The 21,090-nt window shown below is 40.5% G+C and overlaps 1 protein-coding gene across 4 annotated transcripts in view; it reads left to right on the forward strand.

The window, feature by feature from the left end:
• The first annotated feature begins 437 nt into the window (after positions 1-437).
• The window catches only part of col16a1 (collagen, type XVI, alpha 1), an 84,049-nt gene continuing 63,396 nt past the window's right edge, over positions 438-21,090 (forward strand). For 3 of the 4 annotated variants that reach the window (XM_013135548.4, XM_013135550.4, XM_013135549.4), the window contains exons 1-2: positions 438-744; positions 5,146-5,254. In XM_013135548.4, the coding sequence (XP_012991002.1) occupies positions 5,185-5,254 (70 nt within the window). In that variant the 5' untranslated portion in view covers positions 438-744; positions 5,146-5,184. The remainder of the gene's footprint in view (positions 745-5,145; positions 5,255-21,090) is intronic. The other variant, XM_020050208.3, reaches the window with a different exon arrangement.

The raw sequence follows: 21,090 nt of genomic DNA on the forward strand, positions 1-21,090 counted from the left end.
CTCTTAACAATGAATATGCCTTTGATGTTAGATTCTATACTGACCTTATACGATTACACACGATAAACCCAGGAAATGTTGAAGCAGGATTCATCATGCAATTTAATAAAATGCAATCAAATAAAAGAAAGAAGAAAGTTATGGTTGCTTTACCTAAATACATTGCTTCAGATTGTGAGCTGTTCTCTCAGTAAAGAAACTAGAAAGAAAGAGAAAGAAAGAGACTGAAAAGTTGGATGAGAATAGCTGGGATGGGGGGAGCTGGGGGGTGAAGCTTGCAGCCTGCAGCTCATTTTCCAACACTGGACAAGGTGATGTCACCACACGTTCAAACTGGTGGGATGTCCTAAAGAAAGTGAAGACAGGAGAGAGGGGGAAAGAGAGAGAAAATAAAGAGAGGGAGGGAGGGATAGACAGCCGCCAGATAGAGAGGGAAAGAGAGAGTAGACAGAGAAACACAGAGAGAGAAAGAACAAAGAAAGAAAGAGAAAAGTAGAGAATAAAAGTTTTTGAACATCGGCCAGCAGAAAGTGGGGAGGGGAAAGAAGTGGGACATGATCACTCTGGCAGTAACCTTTTCTTTTCCTCTGTAAAGCTTCGGCAGAAAAGTCTGAGAGGAAAAACTGAGTGGATTACTACAGCAGGGCAGCAGCAGAAGGATTTAACCCACCTAAGCACGGATTTAGGCCTACTGGCCACTGGATTCATGTGGTCATAACTGAAGGGATCTATCAATAGCTTCAGGTATGTATAAAAACTTCTCTTCAATTGTTGAAGAATTGCATTGAAGAAAGAGTTTTCTTCCCATATCACCTAAGCAGTAGTTTTGCTATTTGATGAGAGACGTACTGTGTATGTATTTCTGATGCTATTGGCTCAATACTTAAATCTGTTTTCTGCTGATGCATGTGGGGTTTTTGATAGTTAACAAGTTTACAAATAGGGCTGTAGCTAATAGCATGTAGTATTCTGCAAATGATACCCATATAAGATTCAAAGTGTTTAGAAATCAACCCAAACTGCCCCCCTTACACTTTATACACCAACTTTGTAACTCTAACAAAGGGTTTCTGACTGCCAATACACACAGTCGCTGAAGTGATAATCCCAGTGGGAATATTAGAACCTTTGGAACTTTTCCAAAAGTATTAGGTGTAGACGTTGCCTGATCGGCAGTACTATATTTTGTCCGTGCTGTGGGGAATGCTTACCTGACTCAGTTATAATGTAGGTTATAAAGTGGAAGAGTGTGAAACTGCCCGTTCATGGGTCACTGAAACTACTGTATGCAGACCGCAGCTCCGACGTCACGTAACATTTTGTTTTAAACAAAACCAACACATTTCAGCGCCAAAAGGACAATTTTGCATTTGCACCGGACTAAATCTGCTTTGGATACAAATAAATAAATAAATAAATAGATACAAAGTTCATGTGACGTTGGCTTCTCTGCTCTATCACAGCTGGCTTTCTCATTGAGTCCAGCTGCACGTGGTGCTACAGTACCTCTCTGTTCTCATGGGAGATGAAACATCTCTGCATCCGGAGACGTGTATTTATTTTTTCAAAAGCCCACTTAGATGTTGGGCCGTGATTGGCTGACTACAGTAGTACGCCTGTACCATTCAATCCCCTACGAGTGTAGGCCGTTTTCCACAGCACTGAACAACACGTCAAAATTGATATTAATGATGTTCATGTTCTTTCCACTTCCTCGGAGCAGTAGTTATACGCCTAATAATAAGGTTTGCCAGAATTTACTCACTTTGTAAGTGAAGTGAAGTAAAAAAAGTGCGTAGTCAGGAGTTAACATTTAACATCCTCTGACCACTGTTTTTTGACCACCTCTCCTTTATGCTTTCGCCTGAGGTTAGGCCCTGCCATGGAATTTTTTTTCCAAATGTGATACCAGCCAACCTTTAGACTCTTTTTACCACGAGTTGAATATAAAAAAAACTGCCAATTCTACAGGTTTAGAAGTAGACGTTTAAGTAGAAGTAGGCTTAGATTGTATGTGGCTATCAGTTTCTTTAGCTGAGCCAAAGAGCCCAGAGCTCCCAGCTGGATGCGTTACAAAACAGAATGTTAAATAGCCTATATAAACGAATACAAGTGGAAGATATGAGTGGGCCTGTTAAAAATGCGGGCTGCCTGTGGTTAAAGGCCACACGGACTGTTTGTTAGTGTACAGTAGGTCTTGTGAACAGGGTCACATTTATTCTATGCGCCTGATCACAAAAACATCAGGCCTGTAGTCAAGACTTGGTCCTTAGTCAGACCTAGATTCCGGTTTAGATACTTAGGCCTTGAGTCAGGTTCAGGTACTTAATCAGGCATTGTTAGGTCCAGGGTCCTTAAGCCTAGTTGAATACTGGACCAACACTCAATGCTTTCCTCAATCACTGGGGTCAGGTCTAGTGACACGCAAAAGCTCCTGGCACTAAAGTAAGGTCAAATTAGAGTACTACTGCTAAAGCTGGAATGTATCATGAGGATAATATCAGGCACCCAGAAGTGTGTGTACTTTAGTTATGCTAACGATGAGCAAGAAATATTCACTTCCCATATAAAGATTATTTTCAGAGAGTCACAAGAAACAAGTTCTAAAAATAATAGTTTCCAGTCCCACTTCAAAGTGCAGTTTGAAATAATACTTGTTGCATGTACAAGGCATTCACTGTTCCGACAGTTGTTTCATCCAGCTAATGTTAACTGTAAGAAAATGTTTATTCTGATTTGGCTTCATGAACTCTCATGACCACTTTTCTTCCCGAACGCTCCACAGCAAAGCTCTAGTAACGACTTGTCCCTGGTTTTTTTATGAGTCTTGCTGCAACAGTCTGGAATATATGCATGTGTGGCCTATTTGACAAAGGTACTGAGTCCAAGTGGGTTTTCTTAGTACTGGACGGTTTACATTTGTATTTCAGAGCAAAGCACCAAAAACCACACATCCTGACTGAGCAAGTATAGGGTAAAACAACATTGTTCAATGCTTTTATTGATGCTACTGTATTACAACAAAATATTCCCACAGTGTCCAGTTGATCAGGTTCACTCATCTAGTACCGGATTCTGATTTTGATGTCTGTCTGTCTATCCCTCTGTCTGTTTATCTATCCCTCTGTCTGTCTGTCTCTGAGCGCTTCTCTTCTGTTGTCGTGTGTTGCCCCCACCATGGAGCCTGTCTCCTCTGACCTCCAGGCAGGTACAAAGTCAGAGAACAGGCTACAATGGAGCAATGCTGCTTTATCTGCTGGATCCCACTGTTAGAACATACTCACTGCGTGGGGAAACAGAGGAAGAACTACAAAGAGAGAAGAAAATGGGAGAAAATGTATATGGCTATCTATGACCGTCTCTTGTTGTTAATGCCAAAGACATATTTACTGTCAGCAGATAATGTGCCAACAATTAATGTGAGTTTATTAATGGAATCAATCAAGCCTTAATTCATGGATTTGAATGCTTGTGTTATGAATGGAGTTTGGGGCTGTGTTTGAAAAAGAGTGCTTCTGTTCCATCCACATCCTATAATAAGTAAAGAAGTCAACTGTCATTTTTGAAGAGCAAATTGCTGGAAGTTCTTTAGCTTATTTTTGGGAGGTCTGGAAAACGAAGTTTGCATGGGACCTGACTTTTTTTGCACTATATCACTAAAGTATTTTGTCAGCTGGTCACGGGTCGTTATTCATCACAACAGAGTACACAACACACGCAGCCAGTGGAAACTAAGCTGTCATACTATTTTGTTGACCTCGGATAAATCTTAAAAAGCCATTTAATTTACTGATATAGCAAGCTAGCGTAACAACAAAGAAAGTGCCTGAAGCATGCTGTCTGTCATTATGAAGCCTTCTGCACCAAGCTGTGTTGAAGACACAGTTCCCTGTCCACACAAGCACAAGTGTGCTTTGACATTACTCAGGTTGTTCACCCTTGAATGAACTGGACAACATAGAAAATGTTTTTTTCCTCTCTTTTAGGACTGTAGCCTAATGTAACCTTAGGTAAACTTGGGATTTAGATGTCTTTAAGAGGTTTTGGCCGTTTGCTAACTGGAGATTTGAACACACTGTCTTGAGTCTGAGAAGTTCTGGATAATAACATTTGCTAAACTCCTTAATTGATGCTAGGTCCTAAACACAGAGGATTACACAGAACATATGTTCTTTCACTGCTTACTTGGAGGACTGAGACCAGATCCGCAATGAGCCCAGAGGACCCTGGTGAAGCGTGTTCCCCATGCAGAGTGCTGCTGTCTGAGGAAAACTAGGGCTTCCTCAAAGATACGTTTGAATTATGTATGAGGCGCAATGTTTTGACCTGTCCTCTTCGCAATTTGTATGCCTTTGCCCAGGTCATTGTAAATGACAATTGTTCCTTAGTTGACTTACCTGCTTGTATTAAAGGAAAACAAACAAGATAAGGGCAACTTGTATAGACAGGAGAATTTAAACCACTGCCATACTGTGGCCCATGGGTGTGGGGGTAATTTGTCATCCATAGGTGTGTAGAAAAACAAAAGCGGGACTGATTTCATTGTCTTAGCTACCACCTTTTTCATGTCAGGGGTTAGTGACCATTGCTTCAGGGGTTTGCTGAACCTATAAACATAATTATGGTATGTAGTTTGAGGTCTGTGTGTGTGTGTGTGTTTATTTTTATAAAATAACCAAAAACAATGCAGGCAGTTACTGATGGTTGCTGTGGTAAAACTCCCCTACATAATCAATATGACTGACTGACACTGATCCCAAAGGTTTGACTGGGGTTGAACATAACCAGTAACACTGAGCATTGAGGCTACTGTTAGAACAGTGAAAAACTCCCAAGATGTGGTGTGGTTTTGTTGTTGTGCGTGTCTTCTGGGTCTGGTCTTGGTGCTATCATGGATGTGTAGTGGTTGGTTATGCAATTTAGTATGTCGCCGTTCAATTACAGTGTTTCATGATATTTACTCTGTCTCTCCCCCTTCTTTCCCCACCCCATTCCTCTCCTTCATCAATCATCTGTCCCTCTATTTTCCCCTCCCTCCCTCCCTCCCTCCCTCCCTCCCTCCCTCCCTCCCTCCCTCCCTCCCTCCCTCCCTCCCTCCCTCCCTCCCTCCCTCCCTCCCTCCCTCCCTCCCTCCCTCCCTACCAGGTAGAAGTTAAAGTGTGTGTGTAATCAGAGGAGTGAGCCATGAGGAATATCTGCTCCTTCCTGGTTCTACTGTCCCTCTGGTCATGTGACCCGGCGACATCATACAAAGGTAAGTCCATTTCACCCCACAGCAAAATCATAAATCATAAAGAGTCATAAACAGCGTGCTTACAAGAATTTGAATGCATCCTGGCATGCCTACTTCCTTCCCTTCTACATCGGAGTGCCTTGTGTGACCTTCCTGACTTCCATAAGTGTTCAGTCTGACTCTCATGCCGATTCTCTGAGTTCTGTTTGACCTCAATGTTCACTTGACGTCTCTGAACACCCTTGCACTTTCATGTCTGGATTTGAAGAAGATCCAACTTTACAAAGTTGCATTGTGTTTATTATCATAACCCAGTGGATTTCTAAGCTGCCAGAGTTTGTGGCTGTTTGAGTGTGTTTGTGACCGGGCCTTACTGTGTGTGGTCGAGGTTTGTAGCTGTGTGGTCTAGCTGGAGTGAGAGTACGTTGTTGTGTTTATTTCCATAACACATTCATCACACTGTTCTGAGGCTGTGTGTGTGTAGTTCTGTATATGCGTGTCTGTCTCCAACAGTAGCTTTCGGTAGTGTGTATGTGTCTGATGTTTTTTTATGATCTGTCAGATTCCCTCTTTAGCATCCCTCTATTATATTCCTCCCAGGGCAATTCCTCCGGAACTGTCACAGCTCATGGGGGAGAGGTCTCCCAAGAGGGCCCAGATAGAGTGCTTCATCTGGGGCTGAGGCAGCTTGCTGCTCCCCCGACGCCATAGTGGTGGGTGGAAGAAAACCCTTTGACATAATTGAAGCTAAAGCACTTTGTCACTGCGTTTGTCTGCGTTGTAATACCAAACTAGCTCCCTGCTCTCCCCCTGTCTCTACTCAAACTACAGAACTGTATAGTAACATTCTGACACCAGTAAGAGAAGGGCATGAACGGGATCCGACACAGTCAGACGGTCCAGCCTTTCTTTGGTGGACAGTGTTTTAACCCAAACATGTCGAGTTAAAACATGTCAGAATACAGGATGGCGGGTATGCTTTTCTACGGACTGTTGGCATCCATCGTTACACTGGAACATGATGATTATATGGAAAACAGGTTGTCCGTGTAGTGCTCTTGTCTTGTCTTGTGTGTGTGTCTTGAGTGAGTGAGTGAGGTTGAAAGTGGGCAAGAGCTTCTTAAATGGAATATTAGTGACCTCATCCTGGAGTATGCTTTTTCAAATGTTTCCACTCCTTTATACCACATCTTTATCTCTGGAAAATCACCTGGTAGGTGCTCTCTCTTGCTCCTCCTCTCTCTCAGGTGCCCTGTCTCAATCTGTCTTGCTTTTTCTCTCTCCCCTTCTCTCTTCACTTTCCTTCTCAGTAAGTCTTCATTTGTTCATCAGTCCCTCTCCTCTTCACCCCCGCTGTATTGAAATATTTCTCTCTATTTCTCATTTTGCTTAACCCTATCTAGCACAAGTAATCATTAGACCATCACATTATGAATAATGCCTAAGGTCTACTAAAATTATAAAAATATATTAATTAGATAAAATACTAAGCAATTTTTTCACGTATACACGCTTTTATTCGTGTTTACTGTGAAATAGGTCTTTACTGCTACAGTGCATAAATACACACACATGGCTGAACAGATGGTCAAAAATTAAACCATTACGAAGTTTGTTGATTTCCAAGGTCTGAGGTATACAAGACAACTTTGAAACCAAATTTGCAGAACTTATGGCATGATAGGTCCTCTGTATGAATATTCGCCATTGTTAAATAGATGTTACTTAGCTTAACATCAGATTAATTATGAAGCTTGTGTGCACGGTACAGCAAAAACAATGACAATTACTTGTTCCTGAGAGTGAACTGAGTCTTACTTCATGAGTATTAGTTTGTAGCCACAGCCATTTGGTCCTGACAGTTGTTTTTGTGACAACAACACCTGGGCATCATAAACTCAATTCCAACATCATTCCATCTCTGAAAGTATCCAATGAAAACCATAGACACAATCTTGAGTCGTAGGCTCTTCATTTCAAAATATATAAATGACTATTTCTAACTCAAATGGTTGAGGTTCCACTGTTGATTTTCTAATGTTTAGCTTCTTTGGGTAACTTTATGTCTTGGAAAAACACAGAATTTTGCAGGCTCCCTACTTTTATATGCAAGATTATCTTACACTGGGGGATTCAGGAGATCTTGACAGGGAAGCTGAACAGAAAAAAGTCAGTCTGACAGCTCTGTATTACTTCGTGTGCTCCTCTCCTCCCACAATCAATGTTCCATCGGAGCTGCATTCGTGCGTGGTCAGACACCTCCTACACATTCACCAAGTTTGTCTTATTAGTTTGGACTGTACAGAATAGATCAACTTTTTCCATGAATGTGAATCAACATATCAGCCACCACTGAAAGCAACAAACCAAAACCAATCTAACTCTGTCAGCGATTTGTTTTACGCAGAACCAGATATTGATGTAGATCAACAGTAGACAGTGGTCTTTCCTTCCCATGAGATTAGCTCAGACCAGAGCGCACAGCAGTACTTGGTTGATATGTCTTTACTAATTAGCAGGTTATGGGTTATAAGTATTAGTCATCAATGTGGAAGTTGCTTCCTACAGAAGTATAAAACAATGTAGTCAATATTTCATAGAGAAAATGGAATTTGCTCCATTTATTTTGTAAAGCTATCTTATATGTCTACATTTAAAAAAGCTCAGATAACTACAATAGGACTGCTAGCTGCTGTCTTAAACTGTCTTTTAAGGTAGGTATAGCTTTAGTGTTTTAGGTTTTCACTCAGAAGACCTGAAAGGTGCTCAGTGCCAACATATTTGAGAGGGAACATTGCATGCCCTGTCTGTTAAGTGGTCCCAGCTGTGCTATTGGCAAAGCCAACCTTGTCCTTAATCCCACACATCCCCCGGTATTTGTGTGCACATCTGTGCATGTGTTCTGTGTGTTTGTGTGTGTTTGTAGGTGCATGTCTTTTCAACCTTGAATGTGCCTCACAAGTGTGTATGTGTTTGTGTGTGTGTTTGAGCGCTCGCAGGTGTTTATATGTTTGTGTATGAAGCACGCACTGATCTACAGCCCACTCCAATTACAGTGGAATTGCACCTTTTGAGTAGATAATTCCCAAACTCCTCTCATCCTCTTTCTGTTCGCTGCTCCGAGTACCCTTCCAACCTTGTCCCAAATAATGCCTTTCCTCCAAGCCCTAGGGAAAAGGTGACATCAGCAACAACATCCCCCACAGCCTACACCAGTGGAGGCAGACAGGGCCATGATATGTGGGTGTGTAACATGGTAATTGCCTATTCACCAGAAACCTGCTTGTGTATCGAATCGGATTCTTAAATTTTTTGATTACTGCGAATTCTGGGAAAATTTGCCAAAAATGTCAACCCTAGTTCTCCTTCTCCATTGAAGTGTTTAGGTAGAGTAGGAATGGTGCAGCTGGAATCAGGTTATCCTCAGTTGGTTGAGCATGGTGCTTGCAATACAACATTTCAATTGGTGGCGAGTAAACCGAAGTATTAGAAATATAGCATTCACTCCTGTAAGTCGTGTTGGATTAGAGATTCAGCCAAATGATTTAAATGCAAACGTGGACTGTAAATGTTGTACTACTACAACATGTTGACAATTATAAGGATGTATTTTGAGTGCCACTATCACTTGTAGCAACATATACAGTATTGAGTAACATATACAGTATTGTAATATTTGATGATTTATTTAGCGCAAAGGTATGGAGATAAAATGCTGCCAAAATGTTTGTATTCACAACATGCAACTCACACATGTATACTGTGATCTGTAAATGCACAGCATACAATCCAGACATATAAACCGTGATCTGGAAATACACAGCATTGAATTCATGATTGTAAACCATGATTCGTATATACACAGCATTAAATTCACAAATGCGTAGTTGGAAACGTAAAAAAATCTGAAATGTTAGTCACTTTCCACAAACAAACACTACCTGACTCATATTTCTAAAATAGGATTTGTACAATAATTGGAGATGAACAACCACAGTTGATTAGCGAATGTTAGTTGACAGTAGTACTCGCAACTACAGTACTGTGCTGTCTGTAGCTAGCTAGCTGTCAGCATTGAACAATGGCCAAGACCAATTCTAAAATATTTTTGAAATATGCAAAACTGTCTGTTATGTTTGGACACTCAAATCAATGCATTCAATTTGATAATTTATCTGACTGACAAGGGAAAAAGTTCATCATTATAAAACGTAGCTAGCTAGGTACATCAAGTGACACAGTAGGTTGCATCTTTGTTGAAACCAAAAAGTAGAGGACATCATCACTGTGTGCTTAGGTGATTGGCTGGAAGTCACCAAGATATTCTACTGCTGTCAGGATTATGGAGGCAGGACACAAGCACAGGGAGAACGGAGGACGTTTAATAAAAGAACTAAAACATGACAAAACAAAAACTAAACAACAAGACCAAATGTCCTGCCGTGCCGGGACGTGACAACTACATTAATAATAATCATAATAATGTATTGCATTTGTAAAGTGCTTTTCAAGTGCATGAAAAATAAAATTACGAGATGTCAACTAGTGGTCACACTCACATTGTGGATCGTTGACCTGTGACGTGACTCGGACTCAGAGCGTAACAAATGTCAATTGATCCACATCCACATCTTGATCCACACCCACATCTTGATCCACACCCACATCTTGATCCACAAAAGCACATTAGACAATTCTTACACGGAGGTGTTGACTGACAAATCTGGTTGCATATATACAAATGCTAATTGCGTTTTTTTACGTTTCCAAATAAGCATTTGTGAGTTTTATGCTGTGAATATGGATTCACTGCTGTGTATTTGTAGTTGACATGTAGTTGACATGGTTGGACTGTATGCTGTGTATTTATGGAACACAGTTTACATGTGTGGATTGCATGCTGTGTATTTACGAATCATGGCTCATATTTGTGAGTTGTATGCTGTTGATTTTATCTTCATACTAAGGTGGTCAAATGGGTTTTTGTCTCAAGTTGGGGAGCGTGCATGGTTTAGCTTATCTGTTGAACACAAAATTAAACCCTTGCATAATTTGGTCAGCTGCGTGATTAACTTCTTAGTTCAAATATGTTAGGTGTTGATACAAAAGACTTACCCCTTGCAAATAGAAACAATTGTCCAAAGCCCTCTTACATCATGAAGTGTTTCTCTGGCTGCATATGTGTGCTGTGATTATAACATGCCCCTAGCACAATATACTACAAAAAATAGGATGTGACAATATTTTCTTTGTTACAAGGGTGAGCAGTTAGGCTCCGTTCAGACAGTGATGTTGACTGGTTGGAGATCTGAGGTCAATACAGGCAGTGTCTCCCAGCCTCAGTATCCATGCCCACGAGACAGAGTGAGCAGACACTTAGGAATGCAGGGCTGAGTCCTGATCAAGTCCAGGCAACATAGCTTCACCTGTTTTTAGCAGCCAGTTGGCTGTGGAAGACGTGCCCTTAATCGGTCGTATGGTTCTAATGAAAGGGGCGTACTTTGCAACACAAACCAGCACCCAAGTTAATATTACATCTGATGGGGAAGGTGATTCAGATGTGACATTGTAACATAAACCAATGAGATTCTTGGTTCTTTGTTTTCTATAGTTCTGTAGCTGCACCATTGGGTGTCCTGCCTGTTCTGTGTGGACATACCTAGCAACGATTCAAGTAGATACCCTGGAAACCTTCTCACCATAGTCATTCATTTGGTTTGTAAAAGCCAGGATTGTTGCACACAAAATAACAAGTGTCAAACTCATTCCACAGAGGTCACACAGTTCTCCCGGGTTTTCACTCATCCCTTTATTGATTAAGGTCACAATAGGAAATCTCCTTGTCTAATTGCTTACATTTTTATATGAAACCAATAACCAGTAGAGGCAACCTCGTTTCTGGAGAGCATGAAATTTAGCAGGTTTTGAATTGAAGTGACCTGGAAGACCAGGTGTTTTGAAGTTAGTTAATCAGTGACATAAACACCAGAACTAATATAACTGATAATATAACTGATCATAAACAGTATAGACCGATCTACAATTCACATGATTTGCTTTACACTGAATTTATACAGAAGTAATAACATCAGACTCAAAGGTTGTTTTACTTGTTTTGTAAATATACACAACTGAAATAACACATTGTTATTTTTGTATTGTCCATACCTGAAGTAAACACATTAAAAGGTGAACAACACGGCCTTGTTTGTGATTGATATCCCCACTGTCACTGAGATGCCCATAGAATATAACTACAGTGTAACTCTACAGTGCAACATGTAAAAACCATAAAGAGATGAAGGAAAATACATCATTAACAGTTTCTTCAGGGTCTTCAGGTTGAAGCCAATGGTCCGGGAGACTTCCATCACTGCCGTCCTCACGACTTTTCCACAACAGGCCAGTTTCTTTTCACTGTACCTTTTCAAAGGAAACTCCACAAATTATACAGTTATGTATTGCTATGAGCAATTTTGGTTGTAGTGGCTGGAGCTGGGTGTAACTTATAATGGAGTGGGTCCAATGTGTCGGCTGTAGCTGTCCCTGAGCCTTTCCTAAGGAACAAAATAAGTAGGAGATGTTGCTAGATCTACATAGCCCTTTAACAAGCAATTATAAAAAATCTAATTGTGATCTTAACGATAGGTTAATGTAATTATTTTTGGTGTGCTTACTCTGCAAAGACCATTTCTTTTGGACAAAAAGGGTAGTGCTTTAGCAACAGTTTTTCCACAAATAAGTCACACTTTCTTTGTAGATTCACTATTTTTTCTTTCTCAATTTTACAGAAAATTTACAAACTGACTGAGGTTATACACAGGTGTTTGTAGAATCTCTTTCTAAAAGTAGTTTGGACTTCTCTCTAATTGCATAAACAGCAGATCCGCAAACGAGGATCATGGAAAATGCTCTTTGTGATTTATGAAACCTAAACTACAACGCAATAAAGGTTCCATCATAGTCTGTTGTCCTGAGGTGAATAAAATACAATACACACAGGTTGGAAACCACGGCATTCAGTTCAAGCATCGCCTTTGCCCAATCCTGATATGTACAATTACTGTAAAAAAAAAAAAGTACAGGTGACAAAATGACAAAAGCAGTGCTTTGGAAGAAGAGTTAAAATATAGCTGGAGAAAATGGGGGACATCATAAGTGACTGCAGAGCATAAAGATTTGGAGTGTTTCAAATAATGGAAAAGGCACCGGAGGCAGCTGGAAATTGAACGCTTGATCCAGGAGAAGAGGCACTCAATGAAGCAATGACAAAAGCTTCACAAAGCAATATGGAGGGAATCAACATACTCTAGGAAAACATCAAAAGAGATCTGACGAATTTGAGCAGGGCAGAAAGGATATCTTGTAAAAAAAAAAAAAAGAGCGAGCTGTTTCTGTAACAACCCCTTCCGATTTTACAAAGTGCATTTCACCAAGGAAAAGGTGGCATTCTGAAAGTATCGATGATTTGAAGTTCCTACTTGGAAATACACACATGGTTGACAATAGGCCACAGGAAATGTCTATTCCATCAGATAAACCACCAATTAAACAGCTAGAACACCAGATGGATGTTGATTCTCCAAAATGGAAAGAGGAACAGCATAACAACTCCTAGGACCCAGAGAGCCATAAAACTGTTAAATCTCATGCTTTCTGTGGAGACTTGGAAAAGTAGCTTGGAAGAAGCAAGTCATACGCAGAGCTCTGCCAGACAAGAAAACCCCATGTTGTATTCCTTAGTCTCACAAATGCATTTGGCTCAGTTCCACATAAAGTCTTCTCGCCAATGTTGTATTTATTTAAGGATCCAGTTGACAAGGTTCAGAAGGTTCACGTCATGTCAACGACACATCCATGGCAGATGTTAGTCTTCTGACCAGGACGAAATTGGTAGCCTATCATATGGTGGTCTCAATTAGTTTACATACATTAACTACCTAACCTTTTTCAAATAATGTTTTTGAACATGTTTTTTTTTTTTTTATGGCCAGATAAACAAAAGCAAAAGTTTAACATATTGAAAATCTCATGGAGATGAGGAATGTTTATCTTCCCAGTTACAAATGCAGGCATACAGTAACCAAAACACTTAAAGGAGCATACATGTTTGCTTTGCTTTATCATTAGTGGTTAACGTACTCATAATTACAAAGTTATCAGTGATTTATATTTTACAACTATTAATTTTGGCCCAACACTTAGAGCATGCATACAGAAATGCAGATCACAGAGGCATTTACAACCCCATTTCCAAATAAGTTGGGACAGAATGCAATGATGTGCAAATCATGTATTCCTATATTTAGTTGAAAATTGTACAAAGACATCAAATCAAATGTTGAAACTGAGAAATGTTATTGTTTTTGGAAAAATCCTTGCCCATTTTTTAAGTGCAACATGTTTCAAAATTTGGGACAGGGGCATGGTTACCACTGTGTTGCAATGCATTGTAAGCATTTGGAAGCTGAGGAGACCAACTGCTCTAGTTTTGAAATAAAATGTATTTCCATTCTTGCTTGATACAGAATTTCAGCTGCTCAACAGTTCGGGGTCTCCTTTGTCATATTTTTCATTTCATAATCCGCCAAATGATTTTAATGGGTGACAAGTCTAGACTGCAGACAGGCCAGTTTAGCACCCTCTTTTATTACGGAGCCATGCTGTTGTAAAATGTGCAGAATTTTGTTTTGCATTGTCTTGCTGAAATAAGCAACATCTGAAAAAGATGTCTGGATGTCTGGATGGCAGCATATGTTGCTTCCATTACTTTATAATATTGTTCACCATTAATGGTGCCTTCACAGATGTGCAAGTCACCCATGCCATGTGCACAAATGCACCCCCATACCATAACAGATTGTGGCTTTTGAACTGTGCACTGATAAGAAGGGCCGTCTATTCCCAAAAATAATTTAACATTTTCATTTGTCAGACCACAGAACGGTTTTGTACTTCGCTGCAGTCCATGTAAGATTTGCTCAGGCCCAGAGGAGGCATTGGCTTTTCTGGATCTTGTTTATATATGATTTCTTCTTTGCATGGTAGAGTTTTAATTAGCCCTTGTGGATGAGGAGACATACTGTGTTCACAGACAATGTTTTTGGAAGTGTCCCATACAGTGATTTCCAATACAGAGTTGTGTCTGTTTTTTACTAATGCAGTGTGGTCTGAGGGCCCAAAGATCACAGCCATCCAATATTGGTTTTCTGCCTTGTCCCATGCATAAAGAGATTTCTCCAGATTCGCTTAATCTTTTAATGATATTATGTACCATAGAAGATGAGATCCCCAAACTCTTTGCAATTTACTTTGAGAAATGTTATTCACTGTTTGCCCCCTCAGTTTGTCACATAGTGGTGAAACCCTCCTCATTGTTACGGGCGGCAGCCGCTAGTGGACCCAAGCGCATGACACCAGACACAAGCAGTGGAACTAGAGGGGTGTTTTAATGGAGGTTGGAGTGGAAGGACTGAGCCCAGGCCGGAGGGGTGAGGGCTGGGCTGGTAGGTAGGCCGAGGCAGACAGGGCAGTGGGTAGGCAGAGCAGGTAGGCTGGCAGGTGGACAGGTGGGCAGGTTTGAAGGCAGGATGAGGTGGATCTTAGAACAGAAGAGAAATAAGGTTAGTAGGGAAGAACAACTCGAACAGGTTTACTCAGACTATGATTTAGAGTGGCCGTGAACATTACTATCGAGTATTGAACAACAACTATCTAGCGACGAGCGGACGGGAAACCAGGGTATATGATGGCAAGCTGATGAGGGAATTAAACCGCAGGTGTGGAAACTTGAAGAGCAGTGGAGTAAAGCCAGAACTGGGTTACAGGAGCCCAGATCCAGCGTCCAAACATACAGTCAAACAGGAGAGAGAAAAAGCCTGGCATGGATTCTGAGGAGGCGGATATGGAGGGAATGACACTCATCTTCACTTCAGACAGAGCCATCCTCTCTGGAATGACCTTTTAATACTCAATCAGGTTACTGACCTTTTGCCAATTGACCTAATTAGTTGTGTGATATTCCACCAGGTTTTGGTTGTAGTGGCTGTCCCAACTCTGTCCCAACTTTTAAGAAACATGTTCCTGGCATCAAATTCAAAGTGGGCATATTTTTTCCAAATATCTCAGTTTTAACATTTTATGTTATCTTTGTACTATTTTGTATTGAACATAGGGTTTAAATTATTTGCATTCTGTTTTTATTTACATTTTACGCAGCGTCCCAACTTTCTGGGAAATGGGATTGTACTTAGGTGTCACGTGAAACCCCTTTGATACCATTTTTTGTAGAGACTCCTGCTGGAAGCTAAATAGCTCTTTAATGAGTAATGATGCAGTGAAGTTTAAGGTCAAATACCTGCTTTTACATTTGTGGGAAAGCGCTTCTGTGGAAGAATCGTACTGTAAGAACTGGGAGCTATTCTAATTTGAGGTGGCCAAATATCTTTGAAAGTATGGCAGTTATATTGCTAAAACCAGAAGAGCTGAGGAGGGAGAGTTGTTGTGAAGATTGCTTCCCACTCTCAAAGATCCCCTGACAGCCTCTTGGAGGAGATGGAACTGATTGGGTTACCAAACAAACTGAATGAGATATAGATTAAAAGCAGAAGTTGCCATTATTAGATATGGAAAAATTGTCTTACAGAGGGAAAACAGAATTTTTCTTATTGTTTTAAACTTGAGAATTGTCACTGTACAAATAACACTATCCATAAATTAAACAATGATACTGTTATTACACAGGACTAAAAATATTAGCTAACTACTGAAGCCTATTTTCAGAGGAAATTATACAGCACTTTGAATAAGGTTAGTTCCCTTAGTGATATAGAATCTTAACAGTGTGAGGAGTACATCACTTTCAAAGTGATTATTCAGTCCATTTATCATTTGAAGAACAATAAGTCCCCAGGTACTGACAAAATTACACAAGAGTTTTATTTTAAGTGGTTAATTAATTAATTGTTCCCTTATTTCTCTAGGTTTTTTATAGAATATCTAACAACATTTTCTTCCTCCTGCAATGATCAGGGTCTAGTAACTTTGATCCCCAAACCTTAAAAAGTGAATTGCCATTTTTACGTGTTACGTGCTTCAATGCTCGACGGCCATGCTCTGTGTGTGCGTGGTCTACCACTTCGTGGCTGGGCTGTTGTTGCTCCTGGATGCTTCCACTACACAATTATAGCACTTGCAGTTGACTGAGGCACACCTAGCAGGGCAGTGTCAGGGCCTGACTGCAGGGATGCCCTCTAGGCGTGTCTATGTTTAGTTTTGTTGGTCCCCAATTACAGGCAGCTGCCTTGCGTTGTCTCTAATTGGAGATCTTATTTACGTTCCTGGGTTTCTCACCTATGTGGTGGATTATTGTTTGTGCTTCGTGTCCTTAAGTTTGTGGTTTGTCGTGCTCCTTTTTTGTGGTTTTTGCAAACCAATAAAAGGAATTTCAATGCGCTCTGTGCCTCGGGTCCTGCGTTCCAGCCATGATAGGTAGAAATTTCACAAACTGACTTGTGGCAAAGGTGGCAGACTATGACAGTGCCACGTTTAAAGTCACTGAGTTTTCTGTATTACCCATTGTTCTGCCAATGTTTGTCCATGGAAAATTCATGGCTGTGGGCTGGATTTTATGCACATGTGAGCAATGGGTGTGGCTGAAGCACCTCAACTCAATAATTAGTAAGGGTGTCCGCATACTTTTGGTCATATAGTGTATCCTCATGTTATTTTTCAACTTTGAGACAGTTTTTATTTTCAAAGCTGTAGAACATCAGTTTCTCATCCACAGATCTCGAATGGGGGACATTTTCTGTAGGGCGATTAAGATTCTTTATTCCCATTTCAACATCAAATTTAAACATGGCTCCCCACCTGGATTTGAGTTAAAAAGTGGAATTAGGCAAAGTTTTCCCATTCTGCCGTATTTATTTTAAATCATCCAACCACTAATGTATTTCATTAAGATTATTCCTATAGTATGTCCATAGCAGGTAAATAAATTATTATAAGCCAACTGCGTAACGTCTTTGTATTTTGGCATTCCAATTTACAAAGATCTTGTATATTTAGGTAAAAACATTAATAAAAATATGAAACAGGGGCTTACAAATTTTTTATCATATTAATAACAATGGTACATCCAAGGCTACAACTGAAACTTAAAAGTAAGAGTCCTGATTAACCAGGCTGAGGGAATCTCTTGACTAACATATGCTTCTCTCTCTTTACATCTGGGCACTAAATTAGGCGAAGAGATTGACCAGATGCTTTTGAATTTTCCATAGAAAAAAACATACACTATATTAGGAAATCTGTTGTAATGAACACTGAGTTTCAGTGGGCTAATATCCTGGACTTTAACCTAAACAATACATGTAAGGTCAATATGATGAAAACGTTCTAAATGACCCACTTGTTCAGTATGTGGAACCTTTTTAAAGACTACATATAAATCATTGATTTATTGTTCATCAGTCAAGTGGCTTTATCAATTTACATTTTGATGCATAAACATCAAAACCCCATTATTTGATGGAGCCCATCACCTTCAGCTAGCAGATGTCTTTTTCAAATTTCTTATAATATAATTTCAAGAAGATCTGGTTGTGTACTATGAAATTGTGATATTAAATTTTTGGATCAGGGAAGTTTTACAAATATAGAAAAAAAGGAATACTTGATATGTCAATTCAATTATGTTAAATTAAATTACAATAATAATTAATAATAATAAATAGGCTACAATCAATAGAAGCAGACAAGTCTATCTCCATACTGTACTTTTTCCAACTCTGTGTGTGTGATTGCGTTTGTACTTCAGCCTCTTGACTATGGCTGTATGGCTGGCTGTGTATAATGGTGTAAGTGTTGTTGTAATTTTAGTTGTCTGAGTGCTGGAGCTTGTAGTCAATGGTTGTTGTACCTATCGATGTTTTACCCAACACACAAAATAACGTGATCATTAATGTTATTAATCATGCATAGACCACTGAGGACAACATATATTTGTATACACTTTTATCAAAATTGATCACTACTTTCTATTGGTAGCCTTTAAACAAGTCGAGTTATTTAATAGTGACTGAATGTGCAATTGCTATATATGAGGGAGAGAGCTGAGTCAGTTAGTTTCCTAAAATCTTAGAAGAAAACTGTGTTCAGCATACTTCACATTGCAGATTCTGGGCTCCAAGCTAGTGCTCTTCATCAGGGCATCTGCACTGGAATGTAGATATCATGATGTCTCATGCGTTTGTCAATAACATTATGCAAATTCCATCTAAATGTACTCCAGGAACTTCTGAGTTACTTTTTTCCCCCACTGCTAACATCAGGCGGGCATAACTGAGCACAGAGTTCCTGGTTTGATAGCCACTGTCATCACTCCACAGAATTATACTCCTGGTACTACTTATATTCTAAGTCTGTGACGTAAATTCACAGCCAGACAGTGTTACCTCTCTTTCATGCCACACAGCATGTGGCATCATGGGTGGCCATATTACAGAGAGTGAAGTTGTGAACTGCACATTTTGTCTTATTATGAAGTGCTGACACCTTCAGTTTCAGGTTCTGCTTTTTGAATTTATCCGTGAAAACCTGTCTTGACAAATGCTGAATCATGCTCTCCTCACAGACATGACAGCATTCTTTGTGTAGGTTAGCCATAGATTGGAACACCGGCTCCGGGTGTAGCTTTGAGCTTGATGACTTGCAGTAATGGGAGGGCACCTTTGGAAGGTCCCTAAGAAACGTGTCATAAATTGATGGATCTCACTACGGACAATGGATCTCACTACGGACAATGGATCTCACTACGGACAATGGATCTCACTACGGACAAGGGATCTCACTACGGACAAGGGATCTCACTACGGACAAGGGATCTCACTACGGACAATGGATCTCACTACGGACAATGGATCTCACTACGGACAATGGATCTCACTACGGACAATGGATCTCACTACGGACAATGGATCTCACTACGGACAATGGATCTCACTACGGACAATGCTCCTGTCACTCCTCTTCGGCATCTCATCTGGACCCCCGACCCAGTGCAGCATATACCACTGCCTTGATGCCTAATGAGGCAAGGAACATATTCAGTCTTCTCTCCCTGTTAACCTTGAGGTGGTAAGAGAGTGTTATGGATCTTATGGAACTATCAGCAGCAGATCTTCTCTTCACCAGTGTGGCATCAACCAGAACTGACACATCAGTCATTCTTTCATCCCAATGTAGTCCTTGATCTATGTCCCAGGGTCAAATTTACCAGGTACTAAATAGAAAGAAGAATAGGGAAACTGGGTAGGACAACTTGAACTTGTTTAATAAGATATTATCTCTTTTTCTGATTTCAGTTGAAAAGCGTTTATCTTTGATTTACTATGTCTTGTAATGAATACAACCCTGATGAATCGGATTAAACTGATGGCTTCATTCATCCCTTTTGTGTTGATATATTAATTCTAATAAATGGTACATTCATTGATAGGTTAAATCACTTACAATGGCCAGCCTACTGATCAATAGAGTGAAAAAACTGTATTGTTAAAAGCTTCTGATTTAGACTTTTAGTTCACTCGTCTTTCATGGCTGAAAAAATAACTCAGACCCTCGGGCTAGCAACTCTCTGGCGGTATGCTGCTGATCACACACACGCACGCACACACACACACACACACACACACACACACACACACACACACAAACACACATTCACAGACAGATATAGCACTCTATTCTGTGTGACTCAGCACTTCCCAGTCTAATTGGAGCCATTCATTAGCTAGCCAGTCATTCTGCCTTACTCCAGCGCTAAATTGGTTTCGATTTAACAAACTGGCCAACAGTAACAGCCCTGAAGCGGAGCAGTGTTTTGTGTGTTTCTATGTGTGTGTATGTGTGTGAGAGAGAAAGTGTGTCTCTGTCAAGTGTAGGTCCATGGTACTTTTACTCTTGGTATTAGTCTTGACAATCTACAGGCGTGTTCATACAGCATGGTCCTCAGGTCAGTTGTAGGACAGTACAAGGAACAAGCAGACCTCCCAAACAATGAGTGTGAGGTTCATTCCTACTGGTTAAGGTTTGGGCAAAGGGTTATATATTGTTAATATGCATACATATATAATTATAAATTATTCTAGAATTTCTTTAACAATGAACACTTACCACTAAGCATGGTTGCGGCTTGGTGTGTCATGGGAGACGTCACAAGTGATGGCTGCGAGGTCTAACGGCAAGATCTGGCTTTGAGGATGGCAGGTTCTACGGCACCGCTAGTCATTTAGATTTCTTCCCGTTACGGTGGAAGGAGACATATGTGGAAGTCCTGGGTACCAGGATGGATGTCTCAGTGAATGTGGAGGCATCTTGCTTCTCTCTATGTTGCGCCTGTTATGGATGTACAAGCAAGGCCTCATGGGCTGCTGGGACGGCCCACAGACGTTCCAAGAACCACATGACAGCCAGCAGCCCAGGGTCTAACCCTACCAACAGACACCAGTTACTTCACCAGACATCACAGGCAAACCTCTTCTGTCACCAGAGCCCTTGTACCTAATCCTAAACATGAATGGCAGGCAGGGCACAACTCATGACAGGCAACACGTTGAAATCTGCCTTTTGGGACTGATCTATTTGTGTGTGTGTGTGTGTGTATATGACAGTGTGTTTTGGGGTGAGTACTGTGGCATTTAACATCCTTTGAGTCGTTCTGCCAGATGAGACAGCCAGATCCTCGCCCTCTCTCACAATCTCTCTCCTCTCTTTCCCTCCTTGTCCAGCATCGCTCTTCATCTTTCTCTATCTCCTGCTTCTGCTCTACCCCCCACCGTGGTTGAAGAAGACGC

The sequence above is a fragment of the Esox lucius genome, chromosome 10 (genome assembly GCF_011004845.1).
Source record: "Esox lucius isolate fEsoLuc1 chromosome 10, fEsoLuc1.pri, whole genome shotgun sequence".
In the NCBI taxonomy this organism is placed as follows: Eukaryota; Metazoa; Chordata; class Actinopteri; order Esociformes; family Esocidae; genus Esox; species Esox lucius.